Raw genomic sequence first — 22215 nt, 5'->3', positions numbered from 1 at the left:
CTTCCTTTCTGTCTCCCCTTCATTCTTGTTCTCCTTCCTTACCCAACCTCTTCAGAAAACTATTAGCTATTGAAAATCCATGCACCCAGACAAGAACTCAGGAGACTAGTGAGAGCAGTGAGGACGTGTGGAAGAGGGGAACTAAGAGGGATAAAGCACACGGGTGCAGGAGGGAGGGCACAGGCCTGACCAAGCCTGGGGGAAGCTCTGCTTTTCTAACCAGGAGTGCCCTTGACAGAGCTGGGTCCTTTCCAACCCGTTTAGTGCTTAAGGCTGTTGGCTGTGGGCTTGGCTCCCTGCATTCTGGGCTTGGAGGTCCCCAGGCCCAGAGCCTCCAGCCCTCTCACTTGGGCCCAGGGACCCCTCTGCAGACAGAAGCTTATGTGGACACAGCCTTTGCTTGCTGTCAGCCTTCACTCAGTCCTTGAGTGTAGATATATTTGTCTGGCTGCTGCCTGTCTGTGGATTGGAGCTCCCTGAAAGTGCTGGGTACCTCCTCAGCCCAGGCCCCCAAACGTCACCCCTTACTCCTCCTTTCTTTCCTTCCAGGCCTCAAGCGGACTCATCAGAGCTGTGGGTCCTCACCTCGCCCGAAACAGTTCAGGAAGCAGCAACAAGGTGGGTACCAAGGTGGGAAGTGGATTGCCTTGGGGCAGGGACCCAGACCCTGGACTCTGTCCCCTGATCACAGGCTTCCAGCTGGTCAGGGGCTCTTGTCTTCCAGGCTCCCAGGAGGTCCTGGGTGGGCAGAGGAGGGAGGTAGATCTGGCAGGGAGGCCTTGCCAAGTCCCCAGGAGTAGGGCTTCTGCAGAGATGAGGGAGCTCAAAGCATCCTGGAGGTCTCAGCTCCATCACCCAGGCTTTTCTGGGGATGCTTCCAGGTCCTCAGGGTTTAGGGAGCCCCAGGGATGTGACAAGCATGACCTCAGAACTGGGCTGTCAATGACCAGGTTAGAGCTGAGCTGGATGCCAGGATAGAAGCCTCGGGGGTCCCCAGGGAGACATGGAGGCTACTGAGAACCAGTCAGGACAGGCAGAAGCTTCTCTCATTCTCTACCAGTTGTCCCACCAGCTGTGATACCCAGCCCCACCAGGCATAGCCAGAGGATTTGAAGCTGGTCAGAGGGTTTGCATCAATATAAAATAGGACACTATGTCAGGGGTCCCCCCTCTTTGTGGGCATCTCCAGTGTCCCTCAACGTTGGAGCCCTCCCTGAGACCCCAAGCCCTCCCCGAACTACCAAAGATCTCCTAAATGACTCAGCAGTTAAAGTCAACACCTGGCACTGTAGACATTGACTGTTGACTGGTTTTGGAAGTTCTGATTGGTCAGAACCGGGCCCATAGGTGATTGGTGCTCATCCTTGACCTCGAAGAACTGAAACATTGTCGGGGGGAGGTGGTGGCAAAGGCAGGTTACTCCGGTATCATAGTAAAAGTTTGTTCCAATGAGATATTGCAAAGGAAGTGCCCCCCTTTCCTCTCCTCCATCTTTTTGAAAACTTTATGTCACTTGCATTGTTGCAAAACAAACAAGAGCCATGATCCACACGTCCCCATTCATTATTTCTGTGTGTAAATGGCAGCCAAAGCCTGTGCTTCTGTACAGCCAGTTAATTCTGGGAATTTGGGTGGCACAAGACCACATGTGTGCCCTTTCCATCTCTGCCCCCACACCCACACACACACGCAGAGCTGAGGCTGCAGGCTCCCAACCACCTGATGAGGGGGAGTGGGGTTCAGGGGAGGAAGGGGAGCTGGGGGCAGGGAGGCATTCTGCTCTCATGCCATCTCCCTGTCCCCTGCAGAGTTGGCCAAGAGGTACCTGCAGCTACTGAGAACTTCTGCCCAGCAGCGCTATGGCAACAGGACCCCCGGGCCGGGACAGCCATTGGCCTTCCACCAAGCCTACGTCCCTCCAATCTTGAAATGGAGCCGGGCCTCGGCGCCCTTCCACACTCAGGAGGGTGCCACAACAGGGAACCCCAAGGCAGAAGACGGCACTGATGTGAACATTCGGGACCTCTTCAGTACCAAGGCCAGCAAGGGCCCGAGAGTGACGGTGCTTCTGGGGAAGGCGGGCATGGGCAAGACCACGCTGGCTCACCGGCTCTGCCAGAAGTGGGCCGATGGTCAGCTGGACCGCTTCCAGGCTGTGTTCCTTTTCGAATTCCGCCAGCTCAACCTGATCACAGGTTCCTTGACACTGCCGCAGCTCCTTTTCGACATGTACCTAAGGCCTGAGGCCAGCCCGGAGGCCGTCTTCCAGCACCTGAAGGAGAACGCGGAGGGAATCCTGCTGATCTTCGACGGGCTGGACGAGATCCTCCAGCCCTGCTCTGACAAGGAGACCGAGGACCCCGAGGACCCAGCGTCAGCCCTCACCCTCTTCTCCCGCCTCTGCCGTGGGACCCTGCTGCCCGGCTGCTCGGTGATGGCCACCTCCCGTCCAGGGAAGCTGCCCGCCTGCCTGCCCACCGAGGCGGCCACGGTCCACATGTGGGGCTTCGACGGCCCGCGGGTGGAGGAGTATGTGAACCACTTCTTCAGCGACCAGCCGTCCCAGGAGGCGGCCCTGGCGGAGCTGCAGATGGACAGACACCTCTGGAGCATGTGTGCAGTGCCTGCGCTGTGCCGAGTCGCCTGCCTCTGCCTCCATCACCTGCTCCCGGGCAGGTCTCGAGGCCAGTCTGCAGCCCTCCTGCCCACCATGACGCAGAACTACATGCAGATGCTCCTCACCCTCAACCCCCAAGGGGTCCTGCGGGCTGAGCCCCTGCTGGGTCTCGGGGAGGTGGCCCTGAGCGGCCTGGAGTCAGGGAAGGTCATCTTCTCTGCAGGAGACATCCCTGCATCCACCCTAGACTTTGGGGCTGCCCTCGGTCTGCTGACCTCCTTCTGCGTGTGCCTGGGGCCCGGGCACCGGGACACAGGCTACGCCTTCTCCCACCTCAGCCTGCAGGAGTTCTTCGCAGCCCTGCACCTGCTGGCCAGCCCCCAGGTGGACAGAGAGGCCCTCAGCCAACATGTCACCCTCCATTCTCGCTGGGTGCAGCGGACAAAAGCCAGACTGGGCCTGTCGGACCACCTGCCCACCTTTCTGGCTGGCCTGGCATCCCGTGCCTGCCGCTCCTTCCTCAGCCTCCTGGCTGAGCGGGAGGAGGAATGGGTGGCTGCCAAGCAGGAGGTAGTCCTGCAGGCGCTGAAGAAGTTGGCCACCCGTCGGCTCACGGGGCCCAAGGTTGTAGAGCTGTGTCACCGTGTGGGTGAGACGCAGGATCCTGAGTTGGCCAGCTTCATGGCCCGCAGCCTCCCCCAGCAGCTGCCCTTCCACAACTTCCTGCTGACCTACGCCGACCTGGCCTCCCTGACCAGCATCCTGGGGCACAGGGATGGCCCCATCCACCTGGATTTTGAGGGCTGCCCCCTGGAGCCCCGCTGCCCTGAAACCCTGGCAGGCTGTGGGCAGGTAGAGAATCTCAGGTGAGAGTGAGGACAGGGGAGCTCTGGGGAGGACCTGGGGACATCCCTGGGAGAGAACTGGACTTTGGGGGCAGTGGAGGCCAGCCAGTCTGGCAGACCCCTGCTGAGAGAAGCAGAGCAAGAATCTTGACTATCGTAGCAGGGACTTCTCTGGTTGTCCAACAGTTAGGACACCATGCTTTCAATGACAAGGGCACAGGCTCAGTCCCTGGTTGGGGAATTAAGATCCCAGAAGCCACATGGCATGATCTAATTAACTAATTGATTATATAAAGGACAGATGGGCCCCTCCTTACTGCCCTGTAGCTTGTAACACAGTGAGGAAGCTCCATGCCTTGCCAGGAACTCTGGGGTCTAGTTAGATGTCCTGTAGTCATGGTTCCTGGATTCAGTCTTTCCCTCCCTTTCCCTCAGTAATGGGCTGGAACACCAATCCAGGCTGTGCTACTAGAGCCTATTGGGTTTGGACAGGTTCTTTAACTTTGCAACCTGAGTTTCCCTATCCCTCAGATGAATCAGTAATTGTACCTAATGCATAGGGTTGTTGTGAGAATGCATGGAAAACACTTCTTAACACAATTCCCAGCAGGAGTAAAGTCTCAATATGTGTAGTAGCTAGAAAAAAAGGTTAGGGTACAGTAACAAAGAACCCCTCTCTTCCCTGGCCAAATACAGTGGGTTAAATAATGTAGTTTTTATTATTATTATTCTTATAGAAGACTCAGAAGTAAAGGGTCCAGGTCAGTGGGATGGCTCAGCTCCCACGATCATGCAAGAACCCAGGTTCCTTCCATGGTTGCTCCATCATCTCCTAGGGTATCTTGATCTGCATGGGCACGGACATATCTGTGCTCTGGCGTGGGGGAAAAGTGAAAAGATGGATTAGTCATGCCCAATGTGTTAAAGCTGGTCCTGGAACTAGGCACATCTTTTCCACCCCCATTCCAGTGGTGACAACATAATTGGAGTCGTATGATCAATACTGAGCTGCAGGTGAGGCTGGGAAACACCACCTCTGTCTGGAAAACTATGTCCGCAGTTACAGCTGTAGTGGAGGGTAGGTTTTGGTGGAAAGTCAGTGCTGTTTGCCATATGTGTATTTGTTACTACTGCAGCAATTACAACTACTACTGCTGCTACTACTGTCATTACTGTATTAAATTCCTCCCCTCAGAGGAGGGGTAAGTGATGACCTCCTCTAAGCCCTGCCCATCCTTGATCTTCTGCCACTTTGCCTCTTCCTGTGGCAGCTTTAAGAGTCGGAAGTGTGGGGACGCCTTTGCAGAAGCCCTCTCCAAGAGCTTGCCAACGATGGGGAGCCTGAAGAAGCTGGGGTGAGTCAGACCTTGGAACCAAGACAGATCCTCAGCTGGGGATGCTTGAAACTCCCCTCCCTTCCCTCAGCCCTACACAGGGAAGATTCCTGGTCTACCCCCTTCCCCATCCCCATTCCTCCTGCCATCTTTGCTTCCCCTGTAGGTTAGCAGGAAGTAAGATCACTGCTCAAGGCATCAGCCACCTGGTGCAGGCTTTGCCCTTCTGCCCACAGCTGGAGGAGGTCAGGTGAGTGATCTCCAGGAGGGCTCGCTGGTTGAGGAGAGAATTCACTGCTCAGGGCCCTCCTTGGGCCTGGACTGGGTGCTATGTATTCCGTTAGGGTCTGGCCAGTACTTCTTCAGTGAGACCCAGAGAGAGGAGGCATCAGCCTGAGAAACAGGTGGGACTGGGTCCAAACTCAAGGCTCCCAGAGAAGTGCTAATATTTTGGGCCATCTTGAAGGAGCTTGAGTTTTGAGGCTCCCTCCCCTCTTTCTGTGACCCTGAGAGAAGGGATGGCAGTGTGTAGGCAGGTGCTGGGTGGGTACACATAAAGGCACGAAGCATACACACACCTTCATATTCATGCACATATGTCTATACACACTTAAACTCACCTGCTAACTTAAGTACGTGCCCCACTTGCATGCAAACATGCAGCAGAATATGCCTGCACACTTAGATCCACATACACATCTAAACACATATGCACGAATATACTCCTGCCTTGTATCTGTGATGTGTGACCTGAGAAGGGTGGGGCCAGGGATCCTCTCCAGCAGTTCCCTGGCAGGACCTCTGCTACCTTATATGGCACCTTTATGAGCTTTAGAAGTCACCCCTTTGTCCAGGCAGATGCAGCTAGCATCAGGGTGCACTGCTTGTTGAGAGGAGCATTAGCTGGACCGGGCTCTACTCTGCCCCCTCTGCTGGGTGTCTTTGTTCACGGTCACTCTGGGTGATTGGAGAAAAGATGAAGATCACTCTCAATAATTACAAAAGAAAAGTAAATGTCATCAAGTTCACTATCACCAATCTTTTGTCCTGACCAAGTGGTTCCACACAGAGCCACCCTTATACTCTTCATCTCTTTTGTCCCTTGAGCTCAGAATCCAGGCAGAGCTGGTTGTAGACAGGTGGGAAATGTGAGGTCAGAAAGGACAGTGCTTGGCCTAGGGTTCTGGATGAATCAGAACCAGAGATGAGGCCGGGAGCCACTTCTGCTGTGTCCCAGTCTGCTCACCACCTGGGAGCCTAGAGACCCTGATGAACTCAAGTCTCAGGCAGATCCTGAGTTAGAGCCCTGAGCACAGGGCCCTGGGTCTTTACACCCCTCATGAGACTCACTGTCCATCATCTGCATCCCCTGGGCCACCAGGCAGAAACTCCCCCAGGAGGACTGAACAGGGACAGAAGTGAGGCCATCAGAGGGCCTCTCCTCCCACTTAGAACTGCTGGATACCATGAACTTCTTGTGGGCTCCTGTCTTGTGTCTCCTGCCTGATGATGGCCATGCCTGTCACCTGCCAACTGGGGCTTCCAAGTCTCCCAACTCCAGAGCTGAGGGACTGGGCCTTGGTCTCTCTGCAGCTTCCAGGACAATCAGCTCAAGGACAGGGAAGTGCTGAACATCGTGGAGGTACTCTCTTGCCTACCACGGCTCCAGAAACTTGAGTAAGCAGTCTTTCTACTGCCCCTGCCTAAGACACCCTCCCCCCACCCACCCATTCTTTGGAGACAAAGAGAGTCTGGGGTGGCTGGGAAGGGGGATTCATTCCTGGCACCCTTACCACAATCATGCAGCCTGAGCCGCAACAATGTCTCCGTGTCAACACTACTCTCCTTGACAAAGGTGGCGGTCACGTGCCCTACCATCAGGATGCTGCAGGTCAGGTGAGCAGGAGTGGGGTCCTGGCCTTCAGGGTCTTGAAAAAGGGGGAGGAGAAAGTAGGGGATGGGAAAAGGAGGAGGCTACTGGTCTGTAAGACCTATGTGTATATGCGTGAGTCTGTTTTACTCACATTGATATCTCCAGAGGCTAACTCAGGCTGGCACCTCGTACTCAATAAATAGTGAATGAATGGAAAGATAAATGGATGGGTGGATGAATGAGGGAATGAATCAGCAAATCTAGGAACTATGGGCAGAGTGGAAGGAATCCTGAGTCGCATGTCGCTCTCCATGGTGCTGAACTAGCATTGCCAGTTTGGGTCACGGGGTAGATCAAATGTCATGCCTCTTAATCCTGAAACACTGACTCCTGCAGAAACTCTCAGCAGTCCTAATTTTTGTTTTTCTAGCAAAAAAAGAAAAAAAAAGAAAAAGTGTTTTCCTGACTTTTTAAACCACTCAGGATTCATCTAGCAATGTCATAGTCACAATTGTACATTTTGAGCACTTTGAGCAATTTGCGCAATTGTCTGATTTTGAGCACTTTCACCGGTTCTGCTGTTTCTCTGTGAATTACAAATCAGCTTTCTCTGGAGGTTTGGGGCAGCCTGGGGTGCACAGGTGGGGGTGATGTACTGGTTTCACAGCTCAGTGTCCAACCTTACAGGGAGACGGACCTCATCTTCCTCCTCTCCCCGCCCACAGAGACAGATCCTGAGCTACAAGGGTAAGAAGCTAGGGATGGAGCTAGTCTGGGCTCATTCTGAGAAGCAATCTGGCCTTAGGCAGCTGTGGGGGAAATTGCAAAAGAACTTAAGAACTGGAATGCAGGCGGGTTTTCTTGCTACTGCTTCCCTGAGAAATGACTTACTTCTCAGAGTTGGCCAAGGTTTGAGCTTCCTCTAGTGTCTCTGGCCCACATCCAGCTCCTGTGATGAGAAGGTATCCTCAGAAGTCTCAGAGTGATCAGACCCTTAGGGAGGGCATGAAGACACAGTGAGTTTGGCATTGCTAGGCAGGGAAACACTTCCAACTAAAAAAGAAGGAAGGCAATTATGGTTTCAGCATCTTAGACTTGTTCTGAGAATTGAATAAATTAACACATTTAAAGTGCTTAGAACACTGCTGGCATCCAGTTGCCATGCAAATGCTGGCTGTTTCAGCTCTTTGTGGATTCCAGCTTGGCTATTCCTGGCTGGGCAGAAATAGGGAAGTTACCATCCCATTAAATTTTTTTTTATGTGTTTCTGTCACACCTCCCCCTTGTGAGACTCAAGAGATGAATGAAGTTGTATGTCCTCATAAGACTCTGAGCCTCAATTTGCTCACCTATTCAAGGATCTGGGGGCCTTCCCTGATGGCTCAGATGGTAAAAAATCTGCCTGCAATGCAGGAGACCCAGGTTCAGTCCCTGGGTTGGGAAGTCCCTGGAGAAGGGAATAGCTACCCACTCCAGTATTCTTGCCTGGAAAAATTCATGGGCAGAGGAGTCTGGTGGGCTATAGTCCAGGGAGTTGTAAAGAGTCAGACACACTGAGTGATTAACACTTTTACTTTTTTCGTAAGGATTTGGGAGGACCAATATGTTTTTACCCTCTGACTGCATAGAGCTATGATGCCCCTCTGGCCATTTAATTTTATATTAATTAGCATTAAGTAAAATGAACATTTCAGTTCATCAGCACTTTAGCTACTGTTCAAGGGCTCAATGGCCATGAGTGACTCTAGTGGCTCCCATAGTGGATGCCACAAATAGAAAACATTTCCATCGTTGCAGAAAGTTCTTTTGGACAGCACCGCTCTAGAAGTTGGTGAAAACCTGTGATGTCCCAGCTTCCCTGCAGCCCCCAGTCCTTTCTTGGTTTCCCACCATATGCACCTATGTACCATTCCATCCATTCTCCCAGCCTTCTGAACCACAGATGGTACAAGTGAAGACCATCACATCTTAACAATAACAGCTTCTTTTTACTAAGCTTCAGTTTTATGCCTGTGCCAGACACTTGACCATATGTTGTCTCATTCAATCACTTTATGTGTTGGATGTTGTCACCCCAGTTTAAAAAAAGAAAGTGGAGCCTCAGATGGATGAAGTGACTTGCCCAAGGCCACACAGCTAAATATGGCAGAAACAATTTGAATCAAGGCCCCAGTTGACTGCAGACCTCGTTTTCTGCTGCTTTGTTGAATAGCACCTTCAGTACATTCAAGCACCCATCTTTGCTACTCATTGACTGTGGGTCATGCTGTAGGGTTATCATTTCCTAGAAACTAAGGGGAAAGGTTTGGTCCTTCATGCCTGGGTCTCCTGAGCTAATGCTGGATTTGTTCTTGCCAGAGACCCAGACTTACAGGGAAATGCCAACCAGAGGAAAGAGGCTCAGAGAAGAAGCCTGGCACTCAGGTACGGTGGGATCCATTGCCCTGAGGGGAGGGATATGATGTGGGGAGATGGTACCTTGCCAGAGGAGTCATGGCAGGGGCAGGGAAGATAAAGGGAAAAGCAGATGTGTGGCAGGGAAAGGATATGAATAACCCATCCTAGCCTGAACCAGGAGCATCTGTCATAAGAACAACACTAAAATCTGTTATTCAACAGCCCTTTGCTTTGCGCTTGACATTGTAATATTTTATATCCATTACCTCATTTTAATTGTTTTGAAAACCTGCAAAGTACACATTAGCCCCATTTGGTAGAGGAGGCAACTGGGTCTTAGACAGGTTAGGTGCCCTGTCTAAGGTCACTCGGCTACTGAAACACAGGGCCGAGGTTAAACCCAGGTCTGCTGGCCTCCTGGCTCCTCCAGCTCCCAGCAGCCACACTCAGAGCTACAGGAGCCATAGTGTAGCTTCTAACCTTGAGCTTCTCTGCTCTGACCCCCACTTCAGGCTCCAGAAGTGTCAGCTTGGGGTCCATGATGTGGAGGTGCTCATAGCCCAGCTGCGGGAAGGCCCTCAACTGGATGAAGTGGAGTGAGTATCATGGGGAGCACTGGGACAGGAGGCGGGAGGGAGGACAGGGCAGCGTAGGCAAGGCCTTTTGGGTGGATGGTGTGGGGAAGGGCACACTCTTCATTAAGAATTTGGGGGAATCAGATCATCAGAACGGCTACCATTATTTAGCACCTGTCACGTACCAGGCACTTTTACATACATCCTCTCATTTAATCCTTATATCTCTATGATGTAAGTACTGCTACTGTGGGCATTTTATAGTGGAGGAAATTTAGCCACAGAAAGGTAAATTTGCTCACAGTCACAAAGCTAAGAAGACTCCAGGCCAGGGTTCAGGCTCAGTCTGACTCCTGTCCTTATCCTCACAGAGGTTTGCAAAGCAGAAAGCTCATGGCACTTAGGTCTTACCTTCTAAACCACAACCCTCAGGGTCCCTCACCCTGTCTTCCTCCCAGAGTAGCATGAGATGACCTCTTTGGGACTGGAGAAAGTTCTCAGGATGTCCAACTCCTGGGTGATGCCTTTGAGAGTGTGGTTTGGGGATCACTGGAGGTCCTGTTATGTCACCAGGAAGGGACCCCTGCCAGAATCATCCCAGAAAGTCAAATGGGCTTGAAGTTGGGTTGGGGCAAGATGAATGGGCAGATGAAGGCAGCCTTGATGACCAAAGTTTCATCCTTGATGTTGTCCCATTGCAAGAACCAAGACAGGATTAAAAGCTGGTTTTTACCAAACTCACATACTTCCACCCAGCTCCCACCAGCTTCCACCAGCCACCATCAGGCCTGTCCCTCCCGTGTTCTCACCCGCAGGTGGGGCTCATCACCCACCTGGTTACACAGATCAGACAACCGCATAGCCCCCTTGCCCTCCTCCTATAGCCAGTCTATCCTGAGTTGTCCTTCCCCCTGTATAGTTCCCTTGGGACATTCTCTTGAGATTTTCCTGGTGGTCTAGTGGTTAAGACTCCACACTTCCACTGGAGGGGGAATGAGTTTGATCCCTGGTAGGGGAGCTAAAACCGCACATGATCTGGGACTAAGATCCCACATGTGGCATGACACGACCATTCTCTTTTCTCCATCCTCTTCATCCACCTCCCTAATCTAAACCACTCTCACCTTCCACTTGGACGCGTCCTCACTAGGTTTCCCTGCTTCCATCCTGGCCACCTCCACCTGGCAGTGAACTGCCTTTTATTGCTGCCTGCCCCTTCCCCTTGCTCAGGATAAAGTCCAAATCCTTAAATACTGTCTGATCCAGAACCAGCCCGCAACCCCACAAGCCCCATCTGACCCCACTTTCCCACTCAATCTTATTTATCTATTTCTTTGTTTAATTTGTTTATTTACTTTTTTGTGGCTGTGCTGGGTCTTCCTTGCTGCACTTTTCTAGGATTTTCTAGTTGCAGCTTTTTTTTCAACTAGGCTTTTCTCTAGTTGCAGCAGGTGGGAGACTACTCTCTAGTTGCAGTGCACGGGCTTCTCATAGCAGTGGCTTTTCTTGTTGCAGAGCACAGGCTCTAGGCACACAGGCTTCAATAATTTCAGTTCCCAGGCTCTAGAGCACAGACTCAATAGTTGTGGTGCCCAGGCTTAGCTGCTCCGCAGCTTGTGGGATCTTCCTGGACCAGGGATCAAACCCATGTCTCCTGCATTGGCAGGCGGATCGCTTACCACTGAGCCACCAGGGAAGCCCCCACTCAATCTTTAACCTAGACATACTGGCTCTTGTTCAGGTCCTTGAATGTGCTATGCCACAGGGTCTTTGACTGTGCTCTCCCTGCTACCAGGAACCCCCTCCCTCATCTCTCTCCCACCCCTTACCTGTTGAACTCCTAGTTTTTCTAGCAAGTAGCTCAAACATCAGGGAAGTCTTCTCTTTTCCCCAGATTAGATCAGATCCCCCTATAAGCATGGAGCTCATCATAAGAAGTAATTATGTAGGTTGTAGCATAAGGAAACAGTCAAGGGTGGGGCCTTAAAGTCAGGCTGCCTGAGTTCAAATCCCAGGTCCAGCTTTGATCGAATATTTCAACCACTCGGGAAGTCAGTTTACTCATCAGTACAGTGAGGATAATAATAGTGCCTACTGCACAGGGTTGTTATGAGGATTCAACATCCAACATCATGAAAGCACCTAGGACAGTTTCAGGCATATAGCACACAATCTTTCACTGTTCTTTATAACTGAGTCTCATTTATTGGGGTGATGCTTTGACTAAAGTCATTGAGGGACTGTGTGAATGCTGAGGGTGGAGGGGGCACCCCACCCTAGCTGCACAGGACATCAGACCCCTCTGTCTCAGCCTCTCAGGGAACCAGCTCAAAGATAAAGGCTGTCAACTGATGGCAGAGGCTGCTCCCCAACTGCACATCACGAAGAAGCTGGAGTGAGTTGCCTGCCCCACTGTCGGGTACCAGGGAGGGTCTAGCAGAGCCCCAGCTGGTCCCTGCCACCCCTGATCCCCGTGCCCACAGTCGCCAGAAATGATGCTGCTCCATGACCTCCCATGCTTTCTCCCAACTCCAGTGTGGCTGGAGTGGTTCAGCCACGTCTTGCTCTTGCCTCTGGCATGCGCCACCTAGGTCCCGTTATGAAAACCGCTTGTACACGAAGAGCATGTTCAGTGTACATCAGTAGCTTGTGTTCCAGTTTGCCCTGACAGCCGCCCCGTGGTGGGTGGGGTGCAGTGTTTTACTGGCGCAGCTTTAGGGTATTGGGTGGATGGGTGCTGGTGTGTTGGGTTGGGATATTGGAGTGGAAAGTAGTATGTTAGGGTGGGGGTATGGTTTGGGGGTGAAAGGATGGCTTGTGGTGTTGGTGGGATGAAAAGAAAGGGTAGTGGGCTATTGGGTGTGCTGTGGTGATGCATGGGGTGGGGTAGGGTGCTGTTTGCGGGGGATGTTTTGGGTTCTTAGCATCAAGTGTGAGTTATGTGTGGAGGAGGGTGTTGAGGTTAGCAGTGATTTGGATTCTTGGCCTTGGATTTAGACCCTGGCTCTGTCACTCAGTAGCTCTGTGATCCTGGGAAAGTAACATAGTGTTTCTTGGCCTCAGTTTCCCTCACTGGTAAAAATGGGATTAAAATAGTGGTTATTTTTTCAGATTGGAAAACAGAATCAGAGAGGCAAAAACAGTAAGTCAGCGCTTATTGCTCCAGCTGGAGAACTTTATTCTCTGTGTGGGTCACATGCCTCTTGGCTCATCCACCTGGGCCAGAAGCCTTTGAGACCCCTTGGTTAGGGACCCAGGACATTCCAGGAGTGACAGCTGCTGAGCCAGGAAGAGGAGCTGGAGCTGTCTGGGGCCGGGACTCCAACCACCTGCTGATGGCTGCCTCCCTCCTCCTGTCCACAGCCTCAGCGACAATGAGCTTTCTGTGGCCGGGGTGCTGGGAGTACTGAGTGTGGTGAACACGTACCAAACCCTGACAGAGCTACATATCAGGTAGGAACTCCCAGCGGACCACCATCACCCACTGCGACCCACAGCGTGGAGCTCCCAGGCTCTCCCATCATCCCTCTCCAAGTTTTCGGCGTTCTTTCTGGCCGTGGGCCTTTGGGTCCTATAGAAGAAGCTGCTGCTGCCTGCCCAGACCCCTTTACAGCTGGGCACCCATTCCCAGCTACTAAAGGTGTTGGCCGCTCACAGTTTATACCTCTTCTGGAGAACTGACCCAGGCGGATAAGATCCAGTGATGCCTGGGAGCGTACACCTCCACCCTGTCCCCCCAACCGGGAATAGCCAATGATGGAGGCAGAGGTGTAACTTACCAGCCCCTTTGCCTCAGGGTAGGCAAACATTTAGTGCTATTCATGCACCCCAAGGGATCTGGCTGAGGATCTGCCCTGTTATGCTTCCCTCTGTCCCTTATTGATTTCTCCTGAGATCAGACCCTCAGGACATCATGTACACGGTGACCAAGGGACTCTGCTTCTAAGGGGGCTTGACCTTAGACGGGGCCCAACCTTATTTCTGTAAGTCTCTGTGTTCAATCTGGGCAGCTGAGGACAGATGTTAATAAATGTCAACATGGTCCCCACCCACAGGGACTCTCAACTTAGTTTGGAGGCCCTGCTTTAAACATTCCTCAGAGGAGGAAAGGGAGACCAAGTTCACCCAAGAGGTGGAATTAGGGGACCTTGGTTCACTGTATATAATAATTGAGTAAAGGCCCCTATGGTGTTGCAAATGTCACTGTATTCACTTCTAGGAATTTATAATGAAGAGGTCACCATGATGGTGCAAACACTTAGTCCTGCAGGGGTGTTCATCTCTGTCTTGGTTGTAATAGGAAAAACTGAAAATAACTTAAATCTTTAACAATAGGATATTAGTGCTATTAGTTAAATAGACTAAGTTGCCTCCAGAGAGAACTCGAGGGAACCATGATACAGCTGCAGCTTTAGTGCAGAGGGAAGACTGTGGCCTATTAAGTAAACATAAAAATTTTAATTCATTGTTTATATAATAAAGCTTTTCAATCACACTGAAAGGGAGAATAGTATAATGAACTCCCCAGCCCCCACCAATAACTGTTATATCATGTAACCCTTGCTTCATCTGTCCTTTGAAATATTAATTTTTAAGAGAGAACCTGTAAATATATCCATTGTTTAAGAAAGAAAAAGAAAGACTGTTAACTGCATTAAGAAGAGAAAAGACTTGAAGGGCCCACTCCACATGTTATTAATACCATCAGTGGTAATTGATATGTGGAAGAGATTGTGGGTGAATTTTCTTTATTTTCTTTTTACTTTACTCGTTTTCTAAGTTCTCTAGAGGGAAGAAGAATGACTTTTGTAATTGGAAATATATTGGGTTGGCCCAAAAGTTCATGCATGTTTTTCCATTACACGGAAAAACCCGAATGAACTTTTGGGACAACCTGGTGTCTATAACATTCAGTTGGGAAGGTGAGGTTAGGGCTGCGCTGACTGTCAGTCACAGCCTTCTGTGGACTGCCAGTGCCTGTCCGGGCCCGGCAGTGGCCTCCCCACGTGGGGCCGAGCACCCGCAGCCTCCAGGCACAGAGGAGCAGGAAGGAGGAAGAGAGGTTTCAGCCTGAGGCACAGAGAAAGCAGAGCTGAAGTTTGATTTCAGAGAAAGAAAAGACTTACCAGGAAATAAGGGCCCATACCTTTATGAAATTTCTGCAGTAGAAGGACTCCAGGCCCCCAGAAACCTCAGAGGATGTTGGGGCAAATTAGAGGAAGTGCTGCAGCTAGAGGCAGGGGGGTGACCCCTTAGAGGCCCAGCTGAAAAAATGACTTCAGGGAACCCCGTAAACCTCCTGCCTCCTCCCTCCTCTCTTCTCTCTGCAGCCTGCTGCACAAAACTGTGGTCTTCACGTTTGCCCCAGAGCTGGAGGAGCAGGAGGGGATCCAGAAGAGGTAGGGCCCTGATGTCATCCCGGCCCAGCCCTCAGCCCGGACCATCCCCTCCTTGAGCTCCACAGCTAGACTGTGCAAGTCAGCGGTGGTGGGTGGGGACGACAGATTCACAAAGGTGCAGGAAGTCAGCAGGCTCGGCTGGGATGCTACCCAAAAGGGGAGGCTCAGAGGACGAACCACCTCCCCCCTTTCCCAAAGTGGTCCCTGAAGAGAGCCCTAGGGTGCCAGATGCAGCCTGGTACAGGGTGGAGTAGCCAGAGAGCTCCTCCTGGGAGACTAAGGCCCTGCAGCCTAAACCCAGAGGACCCCTGGTCTGCAGCTCTGATTTTGGTCAGAACGTCAGGCTCCCTTTGGTGTGAGGACCGTTTAGAGGGTGTTTGCCTCCTCCAGGGATCCTTCCTGGGTTTGCCCAGCCCAGCACACAGGCAGAGACTCAGCTCAGTGCTCAACTACAGTCTTCTTCTGTAGGATCTGAGCTTTTGAAGGCTTGCTTGCCACTGAGGCTGACATCTTTGAAGGCACAGACGATGATGAGATCAAAGATACCTAGAGCCAAGGTTAACTGAGAGGCAGCAAACTAAGGCAATTCACTTATATTCTCCCAGTGCCAGGCTGAGTGATTTGTCCCAGGCTACCCAGCCAGGAAGTCAAGAGGACCTGTTGAAACCAAGATCTCTGACTGTCCGCAGGCCTCACATAGGGACTGAATGGTGGGGAGTAGCACTGAGGCTGGAGTTTGAGATAGTGGGTAAGGCATTTGCTGAGGCTGGCCTTGGTGTGTGTCCCTCCAGGGCTACGTTTCCTGACAGCCTTATGTTCCAGATGTCCTCTGAGCCATCTCTGCGCTCCCCGAGGATCAGGTACCACCGTGATTGCCTGCAGGCTCCTCCATGGCTCCAGCCTCCTCCCTTCCTGGGTGCAGAGTCTGTCCCTGGGCCCCAGCCCCAGGTGCTCTCAGAGGACGTGACCTGCTGTCACAGTCTGGTTTTCCTGCCTGTCGCCTCCCTTGCCCAGCCCACCCTACATGGGGCTCACAGGGCAGCCCCTCAGTCACTTCCCTGCCCAAGGTCCCCACCCCTGTTAGCCCTCCAGACCTCCAGTAGCTGAGGAGTTATGGGAACTCTGGATACAGAGAATGGGTAGCACATAGCCCCTTCTTTCCTGATCCAGGGGCCTAGGCCTAAGGGCTCAGCTCAGCCCCACAGGGCTCCCATCACAACTCTTCCAGCCTTCTCTCTGTGTCTGTGTCCATCCAAATTTCCCTCTCTGTCCGTCTGTCCTCCTCTGGCTGTCAGTCTGTCTCTCAATCTCTCTCTCTCTCCTCTCCTTCTCTTATCTCTGTGTCTTCCCTGGTGGCTCAGGGGTAAAGAATCCACCTGCCAATACAGGAGACCTAGGTTCAATCCCTGGGTTGGGAGGATCACCTGGAGGAGGTCATGGCAACCCACTCCAGTATTCTTGCCTGGAGAAGCCTGGAGGGCTACAGTCCATGGGGTCGCCGAGAGTCAGACATGAAGCGGCTAAGCACGCCTGCTGACTCCGACTCTTATGGCCCGTGTGACATCCTTGTGTGCCATGTGTCGGTCCCTCTTGGTCTGTCTGGGTGCCAGACACACCCTTCCACCAGCCCCTCCACCTGTGTGTCTGGGGGTGGTGGGCCTGTCTGCTGAGCGGTGTGGGCGTTGCAGGGCTGTGGTTCTGCCCTTCTCAGGCTGACGCACTGTGCCCTGCAAGCCCAGCGCCTGGAGCTGCTCTGCAAAGCGCTGGGAGGAAGTTGCCGCCTCAGTCACCTTGAGTAAGTGGTTGTGGCTGGCGGGTGGGTGGGTGGGGCCATCAGTTGGTAGGTCTTAGTGTGGTGTGTTTTTTTGTTTCTTAAGATTTAGATCATGTGTTCGTTCCCCAGTGCATCCCCTTAGAGAACCTGGTCAAAGTCGTGACTCATCCCCCTAAAACATAGCCCACCGCCCAACATTTGACACTTTGAAGCCCAACTCTGATTCCTTGGGGGTCACAAACCTGAAGATGAGAACCCCCGGGGTTGGGGGGACCCCACCTGACCCAGTGCTGGGTGCTGAGATCCAGCCTGGCAGCCCAAGACCGTATCCCAGTTGTGGGAGACGCTGAGTAGCTGAGTACCAGGGGTAGAGACTTGAAATTTTGCCATCTCCACCCCTGGCACCCTGCACTGACTTGTCCTCCCCATCACCCCTCCCAGCTTATCAGGCAATGCTCTGGGGGATGAAGGTGTGGCCCTGCTGGCTCGGCTGCTCCCCGGACTGGGTTCTCTGCAGTCCTTGAAGTGAGTAGCCCTCTGGGCAAAGCCTCTGAGATGGGATCTCATCAGGATTAGCGTGGGGGGGGGGGGAGGGGCAGAGGGGATGGTGATGAAGGGGTGGGATAGTCTGTGTCCCATCTCATTCCCATCTGGGGTTATCATAAAGATCAAATCAGACAGGTGGTCCTATTCAGGACAGGGTAGCTACTGCTGTGATTCTCACTAAAAGAGAAACTGGATTCTATGACTCTGCAACCCAGCTTCTGAGTTGAGGTTTCACTTCTCAAACTTGGCTCCTTGTCTCTGTGCATGCTCTCAGGAAGGCCCAGGCAGGAAGGTCTGGGGAGTTTTTCCTGATTAACGTAACAGCTGGCAGCCATTCTGGCCCTGGGGAAGGGGCTGTTTGATGGGGCCCTGGCCGGGTTGGCAGGGACGGTTTGAACTAAAGAAGACATCCAAAGCAGTGTGACTGGAGACTTGAGAGCCCTGAGCACCTGCCAAGAGAGGGAAGAAGTTCACTACGGGAAGGGGCCCTGGAAGGAGGCCGGGAACCCCCAGACTTTGCCTGCAGCCAACCAGAGTTTCTAGGCCCTTAAAGGTCCAAGTGTTCCAGGCTCACACGCCCCCCGCTCCTCCTCCTCCCTGGCTCTTCAAGGAGAGCCTTCCTGGCCACAGAAACCTGGTTATAGGTCCTAGGTTCCCAGTGTCCCTGGACAAATTACATCACCTCTCTGAGCTCCTGGTTCTAGTCAGTTCACACGGAAACACAGAAGCGGGTGGCTGTGGCTTGGACTATAACCCGTGCTGTGGCTTGAGAGCACTGCCCACTCCACCCGCCTTTCTCTGGGAGGCTGGGACAAGCAGAGGTTGCTTCTGTTCCTGTTCACAACCTCCAGAGGGTGGGGAGGAAAGCCTCACTGATGGAGGCAAATGTTATGCAGATATGAAGTGAAGTGAAAATTGCTCAGTCGTGTCTTGTTATGACCCCATGGACTATACAGTTCATGGATTTTTCTAGGCCAGAATACTGGAGTGGGTAGCCTTTCCTTCTCCAGGAGATCTTCCCAACCCAGGGATCAAACCCAGGTCTCCCGCATTGCAGGAGGATTCTTTACCAGCTGAGCCACAGGGGAAGCCCAGGAATAGTGGAGTGGGTAGCCTATCCCTTCTCCTGGGATCTTTTCCCTCCTGAAAAGATCCTGACCCAGGAATCAAAACGGGGTCTCCTGCATTGCAGGCGGATTCTTTACCAGCTGAGCTATCAAGGAGCCTTCCAGAATATCCTCCTGTGACCTTGTCAATACTGGGAATGGCTGCTGGTATGGCTTCCAGCCTGTGAGGGTCTGCACCACCTGCCAGTCTCCCAGGGCCTGAGGAGTGCTACGTTAAGTGGCAAATATTAAACCACTAGGATGGCTTGACAGGCCATGAAAGAGGAAAAGCTCTGTTCTGCTTTTTCACCAAGGGGCCTCACATCTTCACTTAGCACTGGGCACTGCCCCTCCTGGATCAAATGGGGAAACCGAGGCACAAGTCACCCCAGATTCATTATAGATAGACGGAACCACTGAGTTCTAATCTCAGCTCTGTCACCAACTTGTCTCTTAATCTTGGGCCAGACCTTGCTGCTCTCTGGGCCTCAGTTTCCCCATCTGTACAATAAGAAGTTAGCAGAGACACTCTGAGTAACTCTGGGGTTCAGAGTGTTCCATTGTCTGGTACAGAGAGGGACAGCCCTCCCCAACCTTGTGCTCTAACCACAAAGAGGGTGTTATTGAGTCCTGAGTGACCTCGTCCACAACATCCCTCTGATTCTCCAGCCTCAGTGAGAACCATTTGTCCCTGGAGGGTGTGTGCAGTTTGACCCAGTGCTTCTCTACTCTGCGGTGGCTTCTACATTTGGAATTCAGGTGAGAGTGCCCCTGGGACCCTGTCCTGTCCCTCGTCTGTCCCACTCATGACACAGCATCCTCAGGGCTCTGGTGTGATACCAGGCCCAGTGAACAACTGGTGTGTGTCTGTGGAATGATTGAATAGATGAATGATAAAATATAGCTCCAGAATGCTCAAATTTCTCGAAATGCACCATGGGACACAATCCGTATACTGTCCCATACTTACTCTCTGGATTGCCCTGGGAGACTTCTAAGGAAACTGAGCGCTCTCCGGTAGCCATTGAATTTTCAGGGACCCGCCCCAGTGGTGGGGTCTCTGGAGCTGATAAGAGTGTAGAAGGGAAGGCACCATTAAAAAGAATGAAATTATGCCACTGGCAGCAACATGGATGGATCTAGAGACTGTCACACTGAGTGAAGTAAATCAGGCAAAGAGGAGAAATATTGTATGACATCCCTTATATGTGGAATCTAAAGAGAAATGATACAAATGAACCTACACAGCAGAAACAGACTCACAGAGAACAAACTTATGGTTGCCGGTGGGAAGGATAGGGGGAAGGGATAGTTAGGGAGTTTGGGATGGACTGATACACTCTTCTATATTTAAAATGTATAACCAGCAAGGCCCTACTGATAGCACAGGGAACTCTGCTCAATGTTGTGCGGCAGCCTGGATGGGGGGGATGTTTGGAGGAAAATGGATATATGTATACGTATGCCTGAGTCCCTTCCTTGTTCACCTGAAGCTCTCACAACATTGTTAATTGGCTATGGCCCAATACAAAACTTAAAGTTTAAAAAAAAAAAAAGGGGGAAGGCACCCAGCTAAGCAGCCCTGGGCCAGGCAAAGCAGATCTTCCCTGGTTTCAGGTAAAATCTGCCCGTTCCTCCCCTCCCCCTTCCCAGAGTAGGTGGAGCAGTAGCAGAAAGACCAGGTTCAAAAGTCCAGGCTCACTGCTCACTGGCTGGGTTGCTTTGAGCAGATCACTAGGTCTCTCTATACCTCAGTTTCCTCGTCTGTGACGTGGACAATTTTATCGTGAGCATCAAAGACCTGTCAGTGGCGTGCTTTGTATGTAGTATGTTTATTGTCCCGTTTGCTGAGAAAACAGGCCACCATTAATTAACCCAGCATGTCTGGTCTCTTGCCTTGCCGCTGCCCGGGTAGGGAGCCCTTGGCCCTTTCTTACGCTACTGCTTTCTCTCTGTCTACAGCTCTGCGAGCCAACACGTCATCCTGAGAGGCGACAAAAGAGGCAGGTAAGGAGGGGAAGCTCTGAGGTGTGGACAGGGTATGGTCCCCTCTCTCTCTGGTCCCCACTTCCTATAGGTGCCCCCACCCCCAGGCCCATACTGACCGCTGTTAGCTATAGAGTAACCCACCCATATCTGACAGGCTGGAATGGATCACTTCTGTAACCCTCTTCCCCATATTAACGTGCAGTAATGAGCTGCCTTAAATCTTTTCTCAGAAGGCCTGCATGTGGGAGGGAGGGCGGAGCCGACGGATGATGCTACCACAAGACAGGTGCCAGCAGATAGCGTCTGTGTTGGAGGGTGGCGGGGAGCAGCCCTGTCTCTGCCTCCGGAGACCTTTGTAGAACGGTGGGCTGCCTGCTGTCTATGGGGTCACACAGAGTCGGACACGACTGAAGTGACTTAGCAGCAGCAGCGGCAGCAGACTCCTCCCTTCCTGTGAATCACTGCCCTTCCACACCCTGAGTATCACATTTGAGAAACCAAGAACCGTTGGTGCTCTGAAAAAGTTTCCATGCCTTTGCGGTAAACAAGTTCCTCCTGTGCCAGGGCTCCGGGCTGCCCCCTAGTGGAGGCAGGCCACCTGGCCTCACCTTGGCCGGTACAAGGGCGCCTCATGTGGGGCCAGCTGGGCAGAGTGCATTTCCAGACAATGCCTTAGAGAAAAGCCTTACGGTAGTAAGTGGGCTGCCTGAAGCCAGGGTGGTCTTGCTTGCAGAGCTAGGGTCTCCATTTCTAGGGACTCTCTGGGTTCTTGAAACCAGAAGGATCAAGGCACAGAGAGGGGAAGTCATGTGAATGCTGCCCACAGTGATGGTCAGAAAGAGGAGGGCTCTTGTCCTCGCACCCCTCAACCTGGTCAGGTGCTGCCCACGTGGACAGGTATAAGCTGTGGGCATCCTCGCTCTGACTTCCCTTCCCTGGGCCTCAGTTGCCCCATCCGTCCAGGGAGGGGCTTGACTGTGACAAGGGCTCCTACCAGCCCTAATGAGTCGAGTCTTCCGATATGGATGCTTGGAATTTTCCTCTCAAGATGGTTTCCCCGCTTGCAGGGATCTGTTGGCTGCTGGATCTTTGCCAGAGTTCCGAGCTGGAGCCCGGTTGGGATCTGGTCAGCGCCACGTCCCCAGGAGCTTCTGGTACCGTCTTACCGCCTCTTGTTTGGGGGTAACCACAATGGGGTGAAGGGTGAGGGAGTGGAGAGTCTGGGAGGGCTGCTGATGGGGCTGCGGGATCCAACATTCCCCTTGTGGAGGAGTCCATGTTATTTTCTCGGAAGACTTCCCAGCCCTACCGTGAGGGGCTGTGAGACCCTGGTTGGGCCCCTCCTGTCTCTGGGGTTGATTTCCTCACCTAAGAAGAGAGACACCGTAGCTCATAGCTGGTGCCTGAACAGGGTTATCAGGGAGCAGGGAGGGGCAGGAAGCAGGCAGGGTATAAACACCTCGTGGGGAGGAGGCGGTGGCGGGGAGTGAAGGTTTGGCTCTCGGGGAGCATTTCTGGGTGGCTAAAACTTATATGGGGAGAGTGGAGGTGAGTGGAGACGTGGGAAAGGCGTTTCACTTTTACCCTAAGGATACTGGGGAGCCACAAAGGGTTTTCAGCACAGGAGAGGGTGGTCAGATTTATACTGTTACAGATAAGATGCCAGCAGGGTGGAGGCTTGCAGGGAGGCAAGAGGGGGAACCCAGGGGATGTTAAAGTAAAGCTGGTAAGTGAAAGTGGTAGCCTGGATGTAGGCAGGA

The 22215-nt window shown here is 52.5% G+C and overlaps 1 protein-coding gene across 3 annotated transcripts in view; it reads left to right on the top strand.

Annotated features, from left to right (window-relative positions):
- Positions 1-22215, top strand: part of NLRC5 (NLR family CARD domain containing 5) — a 93509-nt gene that overhangs the window by 41813 nt on the left and 29481 nt on the right. For all 3 annotated transcript variants that reach the window (XM_027516489.1, XM_027516488.1, XM_027516487.1), the window contains exons 6-23: positions 550-618; positions 1809-3483; positions 4734-4817; positions 4963-5046; positions 6390-6473; positions 6603-6692; positions 7357-7416; positions 9028-9093; positions 9579-9662; positions 11953-12036; positions 13005-13094; positions 14972-15040; positions 15832-15900; positions 16752-16835; positions 17256-17339; positions 19136-19225; positions 20429-20473; positions 21523-21609. In XM_027516489.1, the coding sequence (XP_027372290.1) occupies positions 550-618; positions 1809-3483; positions 4734-4817; positions 4963-5046; positions 6390-6473; positions 6603-6692; positions 7357-7416; positions 9028-9093; positions 9579-9662; positions 11953-12036; positions 13005-13094; positions 14972-15040; positions 15832-15900; positions 16752-16835; positions 17256-17339; positions 19136-19225; positions 20429-20473; positions 21523-21609 (2998 nt within the window). The remainder of the gene's footprint in view (positions 1-549; positions 619-1808; positions 3484-4733; positions 4818-4962; positions 5047-6389; positions 6474-6602; positions 6693-7356; positions 7417-9027; positions 9094-9578; positions 9663-11952; positions 12037-13004; positions 13095-14971; positions 15041-15831; positions 15901-16751; positions 16836-17255; positions 17340-19135; positions 19226-20428; positions 20474-21522; positions 21610-22215) is intronic.

Source organism: Bos indicus x Bos taurus, chromosome 18 (genome assembly GCF_003369695.1).
Source record: "Bos indicus x Bos taurus breed Angus x Brahman F1 hybrid chromosome 18, Bos_hybrid_MaternalHap_v2.0, whole genome shotgun sequence".
NCBI lineage: Eukaryota > Metazoa > Chordata > Mammalia > Artiodactyla > Bovidae > Bos > Bos indicus x Bos taurus.
Note: the sequence above shows the minus strand (reverse complement) of the source record. Positions and strands in the feature narration are given on the sequence as shown.